The sequence below is a fragment of the Vulpes lagopus genome, chromosome 7, assembly GCF_018345385.1.
Source record: "Vulpes lagopus strain Blue_001 chromosome 7, ASM1834538v1, whole genome shotgun sequence".
Lineage (NCBI taxonomy): Eukaryota > Metazoa > Chordata > Mammalia > Carnivora > Canidae > Vulpes > Vulpes lagopus.
Window position 1 is genome coordinate 29,690,972 of NC_054830.1, and position 12,111 is coordinate 29,703,082.

At 44.0% G+C, this 12,111-nt stretch overlaps 1 protein-coding gene across 14 annotated transcripts in view; it reads right to left on the reverse strand.

Annotated features, from left to right (window-relative positions):
- Nucleotides 1-12,111, reverse strand: part of CADPS (calcium dependent secretion activator) — a 459,187-nt gene that overhangs the window by 150,485 nt on the left and 296,591 nt on the right. For all 14 annotated transcript variants that reach the window (XM_041764526.1, XM_041764525.1, XM_041764524.1 and 11 more), the window contains exons 10-11: nucleotides 9,297-9,405; nucleotides 2,770-2,982 (exon numbers count right to left, since the gene is read on the reverse strand). In XM_041764526.1, coding sequence (XP_041620460.1) covers nucleotides 2,770-2,982; nucleotides 9,297-9,405 — 322 coding nt within the window. The remainder of the gene's footprint in view (nucleotides 1-2,769; nucleotides 2,983-9,296; nucleotides 9,406-12,111) is intronic.

Below are 12,111 nucleotides of genomic sequence, written 5' to 3' on the forward strand. Positions count from 1 at the left end.
GAAGCTCTAGGTAAGGATTTTCATTTATTACAGGGTCAATGGTGTACAGTTGTGCAGATTGGGCACTGCATAACTCAATAGGCACCATTCACAGTTTTGTCTGGGTGAAAAATGACTAATGAAGCACGCAGTCTGCATGGATGAAAGTGGTACCTTTTTTCTTATAAAACCTGGCAGGTGTGGTAGGGCCTCACACTCTTTAGAGAACCTTGTTCCTGAGCAGTGATTAAGGAGACAAGAGAGAGAGGGGGGTTCCACCACCAGCTACTGATAAATTTCAGAGGCATGAATTATGTTGCCTTCTCTCATCCCTTCAATCATCTACCTCCCATGCTCTCTAGGGATGATATTATCCACTCTCCAAATTCTAACCCTTAGAATCTTCCTTTGGGTGTCCCATTTAATGCAAGTTCCCTATGTCAACTAGGGTGGTGACATACATCAAGCTGATGTGCACTCAATTAAATCTTCCTGCTGATGCCCAATGACTAGGATTCTAATTTCATTGCTGAATGAATCCTAATCTAATGAATTTAATCGAGAGCCCCTATGTATTTCCACAAGGAGACAACTATCCCTTCCTTACAGCCTCCATCAGTGGATTTCTTTTTTTAATAGTGTCTGGTTTCCATTTACTTTTACTCCTGAATTTCTTCCTCTTTCCTATCCTAACAAGGAAAAAGTGAGGCTAATCACAAATGAAGCAGTAATCTCTTGATCTGGGTGGATGATGAACAAGAACACTGAAGGTAAGGTGAAATGACTTTAGAAGAAATTGAGATTCTTTGGAAATAAAACCAGTATTTTCCAAATACCACCTGAGATCCATGTTCTATGAGGTTGATTTGGATGATGATTATAATTAGGAATTTTCCTCCCTGATGTACAGATAATTCCATTTCAGAGGAATATGATAGGATGTGTTATTTCTAAATTTATTAAAATGGAGCCTCTTAGGCAAGGTGAAAGGATGGATTCCATCACAGAGTAGTTTTTAAAACAAATTAAATAAATTTTGGGGTATGTTTTATCTCAACTCATGACTAAACCAATAGAAGGAGATGTTGCCCTGTCTCTTTATTGCTCTCAAATGAATCCAAGTGTCCTAAATGTTAGAGAAGGCAAGAAGATCATGGGGAAGTTGGTGGTGGTTATGGTCGGGAGGGCTGCCCTTACACCAAATTCCTTCCTCAACCTTTGCCTCCTTCTTTCAGGTTTTTCTGCATGGAAACCCATGGTGATTGTATGATTGTCCACAATGTTCCATGGAGAATGCACCTTCCTTTAAGAAACTATAGGTACCAGACAGGAATTATTGGGAGGACCTGATAGAGAGTATTTCTCCTCCAAAAAGAATTTCTTTCCCATAAGCAAGAGAGTTACAAGGTTTAAGAACATACAGTCTTGTTAGGCAGAAATGGACATGACAGTATACACTGGAGTGAGAATTAACCTCTATTTTGTTGTTGCTGCAAAATCATTTGAATCAAATGCACATATTGTTTAAGAGTGACAGGGGGAGAGGCCATGTAGAGGCATCAGGGTGAAGGTCAAGTTTCTGCTGTGGGTTTTTGTACTTGCCTTCCCAGCTGGTGCAGTTCTCTTTTCTAAGGTACTGTGGAGCTGAATTCCTATCACTTGGGCTAAAGTTCAGATCATCTCTCGCTACCCAGTCACCACTGCATTACATTCTTCATAGTTTCTAACGTCTACAACTATCTTAACTTGTTTCTTGACTTGTGTGCTGGCTAGATTCTCCTACTGGAACAGAGATATCCTGAGCACAGGGACCTCAGATCTATCTTCCTCGTTTGTGTGTCTCATCACCTAGACAGTTGTCTCTGTGAACTCGATTGAGTGGGGTCCAGGCTAAAGTAAGGAGTAATCATAACTATCGCTAAAAATGACTTGTACCTGAGTGATCCGCGAGTGACCTGATAGGGTAAGGTGGATGTCCCTGGTTAGGGTTAATGTTTGTAACTAAAATGAATCACTTTATTTGGTGCTATAGGTTTCCCGTGTTTCCATTTTCTTTGATTAAATAACTCCCTCCAGGTGTATGGTAGATTTCACCTTGCCCTCATGTATCAGAAGTATTGTGAGAAAAAAAAAAAAGAAAAACTCCCCAAGGTAGAAAAAGTCATGGCAAAGGGGCAAGAAATGGAAATGGATGTAGAGGTAAAAGAAAAAACTGGAAACTGAATTGGGGCTGTTTAAACAGACGGCTTCAATTTTGAGTCCTGGTATATTTGCTCAGAATGGGATTTTAGGTACCATTTTTTTTTGTTGTTTTTTGTTTTTTTCCACTGCATGTGATAATGTCATCATTTATTTTTAAATGGTTCTAAGTTGCAGATTTAAATTTACTTCAAATCGAGCCCTATTTTAAAATTACTTTTAATAGGAAGAAATGAGTCAAAGACATACATAACCTACTATATTTGAAGGACTCAAACAAATACAAGTCTGGCTGTGAATTCCAAACTCTCACCAAAACAAAGAGATAAAAATCCACCTAAAATACATTCTCCTCTGTTTAGTCCTTGGGTGGGGGGCAGGGGGGAATGTCAAGTATTGCACTTTAAAATTACTTTCATCTAACATTTTGGTCCCCACTCCCCACCACCCCTCCAAATTCATATTTTTTTTTCCCCCAGCAAACATATTTTATGAATCCTTAACACAAAAGCAACTAGATTTTCTACTTCAACTTTGGAAAATTTACTTTCCTCTACAGAGCTATTGTAAACAAATGGCATATTTACTTACAAAATTGGGAGATGGGGGCATCCAGCTGAGGCACCGTCCCTCCCTTAGCATTGAGCTTTTGGACTTGGGTTGGGGGCACAGGCTTGTGTGACTGCCCAGTGGCCCGATACATGGCTTGGACCCATAAGATGCGATCTTGCTCGTCATCACTCGCAAATATCACGGTGTCTCCTTCTTTGACTGCATTGAAGAAGGCTCGGCCACCCTCTAAACCTGGAATAAAAGGGAATAAACACTATTAAGCTGAGCTGCTATGTTCTCAGCAGAACCAAGGCCCGAGAAAGGCCATTTCTGCTGCTTTTCTTTGGGCCAGGGAAGGGAGAATCTGACTCTAGAATGGGAACTCTGAAACCCACTTGGCCACAGAGTGAAGTCGTAATTTAAAAACAGACATTCTGAGATTGGCTCTTGTCATTGTCTTTGTCTTGCTGGGGACAGAATTGTCAAGCAGGCTGTGTACTGGTGGGGTAGATATCTGTCTTTAAGCATACTATTATTTTTTTCACTTTTAAAAACAAACCACCACCACCACCACCACAAGAACATCTCGACCCCACATCTCCCTTCAGCTATTGTCCTATTATTGTTTGCTTTACAGTATAAGAGGAATCTCTACCAGTGCTTCTTAAAATTTTAGTGCCCTTATGAATCCCAGGGGCATCTTGTTGGAATGCAGACTTGGTAAGTCTGGGTTAGAAGCCTGAGAACCTGCATTTCTAACAAGCTCCCAGAGGATGCAGATGGTGCTGGTCTAAGGACCACACTTTCTTTCCTTTCCTTTTTTTTTTTTTAAGATTTTATTTATTCATGAGAGACACAGAAAGAGAGGCAGTGACATAGGCGGAGGGAGAAGCAGGCTTCCTGCAGGGAGCCCAATGCAGGACTTGATCCCCAGACCTGGGATCACGACCTGAGCCAAAGACAGATGCTCAATCACTTAGCCACCCAGATACCCCAGGACCACACTTTTAGTAACAACAGTCTTTCTCCCCCTATTCTGCCCTAAACCTTCTCCAATCAGGCTGCTGCCCCATGGGAACTTGTCAAGGTCATCAATGACTTCCACATTGCTGAATCCAAAGGTCAGTTCAGAATCTACATTTTATTCAATCCATGGGCTGATATTTGATTTTCTTTGAAACACTTTCTTCACTTGGTTCCAGGTCACCCAATTTCCCTCTCTCTTCCTGGCTGCTACTTGTCAGTCTTGCTTGCTGGCTTCTCTTCCTTCTCCTGACTGTTGAGTGCCGTAGCATCCTGGTGTGTCCTTGAACCTCTTCTCTTCCTCAGTGATGCCATCCAGTCTTAAACACCATGCATCTGCTTATAATAGTCCCTACATTTCTATCTCCACACTGGGCCTCTCCTGTGAACTGCAGACCTGAACATCTAATGGTTGTCTTGACTTTGCATGGATATCTGCTAGACACCCCAAGCTCATCATATCTAACACTGAACTCCTGGTCTTTCTTCCAAACTCCTCCTTTCCTCAGTAGAGCTGAGCTCGTCCCTCTAAATGCTCAAGCCCTCAGACCTGGGGTCCTTTTTGACGTCTCACTTCCTCTTACTGCCCACTTCCAATGGAATTCTGATGGTTTTACCTACAGAGCATTATACCAGAATTTGACCCCTTCTTCCACCTCCAGTGCTTGCATTCTAGTCATGGTCACCTCTCACATGGACTATTTTAATGGTCTCCTATCTTATCTGTAAGATTCTGCTTCATCCTCACTCTCTATAGTCGACTCCCAATGGCAGCCAAAGTAATCAGTTTAGCAAGAGTCAAATCAGTTTAGCAAGAGCACTCCTCTGCTCAAAACCAGTCGATCCTCATTTCACTCAGAGGAAAGGTCTAGGTTCTGACAAGGCCTGCAAGGCTCCACAGATTTACCCACTGCTACTTCTACCCTTGTCTCCTCCCACTCCCTGCTTTGTGCATATGTGGACGTACTTCCCGGTAGCCACACTCATCTCTTGCTGTTCCTCGAACACTCTAAGCATCTTCTCACCTTGAGACTTTTGCACTTGCTGTTTCCTGTGCCTAGAATATGCTTCCTCCAGATGTCTGCATGATTCACATCATCATCTCCTTCATATCATTGCTCCAACATCTCATTCTTATTGAGTCCCTCCCTGACCTTTACCCCTCAGTTGCCATCCTTTTTTATCTTGCTTAACACCTTCTGACAAGAATTTACTTAACTTCATAAGGACAAGGAATGTCTGTCCATTTTGTTCACTGCTGTATCCCTCATGCCTGGAATAGTGCATAGCTTATAGTAGGTATTTAGCAAATACTTGTTGAGTGAATGAATGCTCTACAGACCATTGTTTATCCATGGGTGACTCTCAAGGTTAAAATTTAGGGAGAGGTAGGTGGAAGCTTCTTTGGGCTCAGGCTACAGCTACATTGTGTCTGTCAATCTATTCCAAAATATTATAATTTTAGGTACACTTCTGGCTGGAAATAAAGCTTCCTTTCTCCATCAGGTTGCTCATCACCCTCCCAATTATCAGTTTAATACAGAGAAGAGAATGCGCAGAGTGAATAGCACCCCCAAATCTCCAAAAAGGCCCAGTCACCAGGTGGCTTGGTAGTTGGCAACGGGAAGAGATTTCTGGTGACGCTAAGACTTCTTTGTGCTGTTAATGTTAATTCAGGCGTGTCTATCCCATAGACTGCATGTGTGTTGGAAATTCTGCACTTAGAATTGCCAGGGGCTCTTGAACAATCAACAGCTACTTCTTCGCACGGAGGGCATAGTGCTATAGCATTTTTAACAAAAGCTTTTTGGTAGTTATGATTAGGAGAGAGTATTTTACCTAATTTCTTATGGAGGGTTTTTAAATGTGTGGTTTGGATAGGATGATATCCAGTTAGCAAGCAAGGAAAATCTGATGAGATGAATGGATAGCATGATAAGAAGGCAAATCTGGAAGGAAAAGGAAGAAGAGCTTTGAGGAATGCTTTAAGCCCCGAAAAGTGAACATGAAGGAGCTAAAACAGTGAGTCAACAGACCTTCTGCAGCCTAGCCTCATGGTAACTTTTGGGATTAGCTACTGTGATGCTTGTCCAGTGAATGCCAGGCTCAGTATCACTGGAGGGTGATTCCCCCTGCCCTACTCCCTACCCTCCAGGACCTGCACCCAGGGGATGGGGAGGCTGTGTTCCTGGAGCTACTCTCGGAAGGTCAGTTCACAGGGTTGCTTTGGAAAGTGGAGAGGTAAAGGTAGAAAGAAACTAAGAAGTTTTCAGATTTTTATTTGATCCTCTCAATGGCCCTACAAAGTAAGTACTATCATTCCCATTTTATAAATGAGGAAACAATCACCGAGAAGGCTGTAACTAGCCGATGGACACAGAATAGGGCTGTAGGCATTGGAGCTGGGCTCCTAGCCCCCCTGTCCGGCTGACTAGTGCACCCCTCGTGCTGTACAGCCCAAAGCCCAATAGCATGGCCCGGCGCACAGCAAAAGCTCTCTGAGAACTAGTTGTTAACCACAGAATGAAGCCTAATTGTGGAGCGAGTGGAGCACAAGGAGAACTATGTAAAGCAGCAGAAGCCGTGGCAGTGACAGCAGCGGAGAGCCACAGAGCTTTTTCAGAAGGCATTGGAGACCGAAGGCACACCAGTGAAAGCAAGGGGGGACCAGAACAATCCCGCTGAAAGCAACCCAAGGGAGGAGAAAGCAAAGTGAACAACACATGCTCCGAGGCAGCAGAGCTTTAGACAAGGCAGCGATTCCTGGGGACTGCGTCTGTGGGACATGATGTGTGACAGTGTGCAGGGGCTCTTCACGGGGAACCGGGGAAACAGCCCCACAGGTACTGACCTGTCAAGAACAAGAGGACACGTCTGGGAAAGGACCAGGCAGGGAAGGTTGGCCAGCTCCCTGGGGGGGTGAGGTGGCGGGGGCGGGGGGACGGCTGTTCCAGCAAAGCTGCTTGGACGGCCACAGTCTATTTACAAGGGTAACGTTGTCCAGGGCTAAGTGTAGTTGCATAAACTGTGCCATTGAATTATTCTGAATATCCTTTTATTTGGACTGAATTACTTAATCTAATAGGACTTGAGAGATCACTGTATACTCTCCAAACCGCCCCCAGGGAAACTCAAGGTGAAGCATTCTCATTTTAAGCTCAAGATGCATAGCCTGTATGTAAAATTCACATACAATTATTTACCAATTCGTCGAAGTAATATTTCAAAGATCCTAAACAGGTAGAGTTGATTTGGCACACAGGCTGGTGTCTGGGTGCCCATCTAGATCCGAGGTCGCCACAAAGGCAAGAACACACACGCCTTCAAGGCTGCCTCCCCATAAACAATCTCCACCTGTGGGCTCCACCAACATCTGGGCCAAGCCCAGCGCAGCGGGAACCGGAGGGACTCAGAAGTCCATCCCCGTTCGCACACTCACCTGTCAGGGAGAGCTTGAGGAGATTTTCGAATCTCTGAGGACAGTGGCTAAATTGTGCATGACTTCCATCTCCAGCTGGCAAACTTGACAGTGCACAGGAATCCTCGACAGTGCTTATTTAAATATAAGGATTCTGGCCTCCTCCCCTCCGGTTCATGGGTTAGGAGCGGGGCCCGGGAGTTCAAGGACTCTTTAAGAAATTCTGAGTTAGACTTCTTAGGACAATTGGGAGTATTGCAATCTCCATTTTCAATCAAACATTTGGAGATAAATAGGACTTGGCACATGGAAGAACGGAAAAGAAGTTGCTTATCATTCTCCAGAACATAAACAACTTACTTTCCATGTGCATCCTTGGTAAAGGAATTTATAAATTATATCCCATGGGACCAATGTAGAAAAAAAAAAAAGAAGCTTTGATAATATATGTGCACAATTAACTTTTGTATGTATATAGAACAGCTTTCTCTCGGCTCCTGCCCTCCCCGTTGTGGGAAGAGAGTTCTGTTTTCCTACGATAAAATAACAATTCTAGCTTTGCAGTAGCAGTACACATAGCTATGGTTTACTGCAAGTGCCAAAGAATGACGTGGGCTAGACCCCGGGTTCCAGCTCCTTTTCTTTCTTTTCAAAATGGGAAGAGGATCCTGGTCTCTTTGGTGGGATTGTGGTAAGGTCCAAATGCAATCATGTGGGGGCAAGGGGCCTGGGAACTGGCTTAGAAGGAATTACCACCAGAAGATGCTATGGCATATCCTACGCACCTGGGGCCTTTTGCCCCCCCACCCCCCACCCCGCTTTAAAATGCTGGTCTTGGGAAAGTTGGAATCTATTTTTCTGAAAGGAACTCAATGGTCTGAAAAGAATGCAAACTATTGCAGAAACCTGTGAGGGCCGGTTTCTTAATGCAGGAGCCACATCTTTTCAATGAGATGTTGCGTGAAATTGTTTCAAACTTGTAGGCTCTACTTATTATGAAGGATTTCCAGGCGGAGCCTTTAATTCTCGCCTTCTGTGGTCAGCTCTGTATCGTGCTTGCGCTGGAGGCAGACAGATTACCCAGGGGGAGGTGTGGGGACGAGTCCACACCACTCAGGGCTGGGACTCTGAAGGGGCTAATTTTCCTAAGCGGACTGGGCCTCAGGCCTTCCCTGCCACACCTTTTCAGGTTAACATTCCATCTTTTCTCAAACTCTGTTTTTCTTTTATGTGTATTTTGTTGCATGTGGAAGAGCAATATGGGAGTAGAAAAAAGGTTTTGGGCCAAATAATGCAGTATGGTTGGAAATGCTTCCCTTGTGCAGATTTGGCATAAAAATAAACTTCTCTGGGAGAGGGCTGTTGGTGCTTGTTGTTCATTAATATGCTGAAAAGATTTCGCACCCCCCCTCCCCATTTTGAAGGTTCTTTGAGGCTGATTTTTATTCATTTTTTTTTTCCCGGGAAAAAGATAAAATGGGTGGGGGGAAGAGGTGTGAGGGGGCAGGATGTAGAACTTATGAGAAATACTACCATTTGTGTGGTTCTTTTAGTTACATAAGGCTGAGGAGCTTGGATGTCTATGCTTGTGGATTGGTGTCTACTTGGGAAAGAAGAATTTAGGGAGAGCTTTCTTTTCAAGTGCCATCAGCTAACCTTGGATTGTAGTTAGCAGATACAGGACAGGCTCACTTAGACATGGAGACACAACACCCGCCAAGCCCACACATCACAGGTGTAAAGCACACACACTAACATACACACGTACATGCAGTCCTTACTGTACATGTAAGACTCCCCCAGCAGTAATTTCTTTTTTAGCATTTTAGGTGGAGTACATATGTGATGCGGGCAGGGTTATGTGAAAGAAAAACGTATTATGTTTCCTTTCTGGATTTATAAAGATCCCTTGAGTAAAATCAAAGCCCTTGAATGGCATGGCATTCACTCAACCAGGATGGAAACTCCGTCAGCCCAGGGACTGTGGCCGTCCTGGTCACCCGTGAAGCCTGGGAATGTGGCTTGAGTGCCTAGCATGGAGGATGTGCCCAGGAAATATTAGTTGACCCATGGTTCATGTCCAGGGAGAGTTCTGGGGTTCATAGCCTAGCGGGTGGGTGGGTACCTGGCTGGGGGTCGGTGTAGTCCACAGTGTAGCCATCCAGTTGGAGAAGTTCCTGAGGCTCCGCTTTTTTCTCCCGATAACTACACATGGCAAATGTGTATTGACTGACCTAGGGAAGGAAAGACATAGATTGTAAGGTGGCTCCCTGGGCCCATCGGCCCTGAAGAAACCCTTCCCGGTCAATCATGTTCTGGTCCCTGAGGCCCAGAACTTGGTAGCTGGGTTCCAAGTGAGTTTTGCTACCTCCTGGCTGTGAGACTTAGTGCATGTTACTTAGCCTCTCTGGTCCTTTGTTACCTCGTATGTCGACTGAGAGCCTACCTCCTCACTGGCTTATGAGCTGAATGAGTTCACATGTGGAATGCACTTGGAATTTGTTCCAGGCACTAAGTTAAGTGCTTGATAAAAGTTAGTGGCCATTATATTGCTGTTTGTTATTTTAATTGGCTAAGTCATAGGAAATTGCCATTTTTGTAGGTCAAAATGGGTTAAATTGAGATGCTTGGGTGGCTCAGCAGTGAGCATCTGCCTTCAGCTCAGGACGTGAGCCCGAGGTCCTGGGATCAAGTGCCACATCAGGCTCCCTGCCAGGAGCCTGCTTCTTCCTCTGCCTATATCTGCCTCCCTCTCTATGTCTCTCATGAATAAATAAATAAAAAATCTTTTAAAAAAGGGTTAAATTGTGGCCGTTTGATGATAGGTTTTATCTAACATTACCATGGCCCTGGCTGAGATGACCATGTTCACACAGACCTTTTGGAAAACAATTAGGGACCAGACACTCATTTATAAATGTCCCGACTATCTTTTGTTACCATTTTAGTTTTTGCATGCCAATTCTTGTTTCCCCTCTCCCTTCTCCTATGGAAGGAGTGCTTTTGCTTGCTTTGAAAAGTCTTGCATCTCAGACAAGTGCAGGGGTGACATGCTGTCACAAGCAATGAGTGCTCGATCGCTAGGTGCCAGTCACTGTAGAGCCATCCTCAGCTCCTGATGGCATGGCTGTTGTAACTGTCCCGTCTTCACTACCAATACTGGCATCCATGCCAGTGTTGGGCGGGTGCTCCACAGCTGCAGGCCGGCCTTGGGGACCCTGTCGCCACAGTGCATGCAGACCCGGCATGGATACTTAGCATTTTTACATCTGGCTCATCTGCAAGGAGTCCGTAGGAGAGTGAGCATCCTTCAGGGTCTGGGCTAAAAGCTTGTGGGCATATTTACCATCTACAATGTCAAATGTCTTGGAGAAGGAGTGCCACATCCCTTATCTCTTAGTTCCCTTTATTAAGCGAGACATTTCCAAGTGAACTTTGATCCCTGCTGGGGACATTTTTAGCCTCCTTCATGGTGAGATCTGTTTTTTTTTTTTTAATGGCAATGAGAAATTGGTGCTCTCAAGCCCTACACCCATCTCCTGCCGGGTGGCCTGGGGCCGGCAGGTCCTAATGGCAGATAAAGGAGAATGGTGTATCTACTGCTGCCCTCTGTTGGTTCCTGGTGACAACTTTCTTCATAATGCATAATGTGTAGAACCCATTCCTTATAGTGCAAAGCCTTGAGGGACTTCAGGGGAAATGTAAGGCCCCATCACGAAGAGCATTGCCATAAGTGGGCATGTGCTATTATTTGTAATAAGCAGAATAACCAATAGCATCCTCTTCTTCTAAAAAGGAGGGTTAGGAGTGCAAGTATGGAGGTCACATTGGCCAGGGGTCTCAGCTCAGATAAGCTACCACCTAAGTCTCAGTGTCCTAGTCTGTATTTTACTTGCATCTTACTCTTGCTGGGCAATTAACTGAGCAATAAAGGGCTTTATGCACCATGTGCGACAATTCCATAGCAAATGCTCAACATACGCATTTAAATAAGCAGCTTCCTTGCATTTAGCACTAGCATTCTAATATAGGTAGTTGGGTGGGTATATTTGTCTTCTGGATTTTAAGTCCTTTGGAGACAAGCCTAGGGAGTCAAACATCTTGGTTCTATTTCCCTCCTTATAAGCAAAATCTACCATATAAAGGGCATTTGCTAATTGAGTCTGATTGGTTCTGGAAAGTCAAGTATGTTATAACTTAATAAAAAGGTTTTTTTTTTCCTTCAAAATTTATGTATGTTATTCCAAGCACAGCACCAGGCCTTTCCAACTCATACTGGTCTGAATGACTGGTCTCCCAGGTATCCATTATGAAAGTGATCATACATATTGCTGGAATGTTTCTGTGGTGATTTTTACCTGTCTCTGGCAACACGAGTGATGATGTAGTTTGTTAATGGGATGATTAGCCAGAGAGTTGCAGAAACTAACTTGAGATCGGAAAAATATCACAATAGAAGGGTGTTATTTCAAAATTCATGCATTTACTATTGCTACATGCTTTGGGCTTTTTGGTTTTTCTTTCTAGTTCAAGTGCTTGCTTCCTGGAGCGCTGTAGTCTGCTGCCCTCTCCTGGTAATATGGTGGAAGTTGTCCTGACAAAGTGGGGAGCAAAAACTAGCTCATTAGAAGCATTTTAATTGGGGATTTGGTGACTTTCTTTAGGAAATGAAGGCAGGGAAAAGATATTCTAATTATTGAAACTTTCAGGGGGGAACCTCAGTCTTTCTGGAGTGCTTGAAGGGTGCGGGAATAGCAAAAGGTTTGGGAACTTTTTTTGATTTTTTTTTTTAAGCTTCTACTAGACATTACTAAGTGAATGAAATGAAAGTTTCTCTGCCACAGTAAAATCTCTTGAAACTGTATTTGGATAATAAGTTCATGATATGGTGAGCACTATTGTAATGATGACAGAGAAGAACCTAGAATACATGTCAGAAG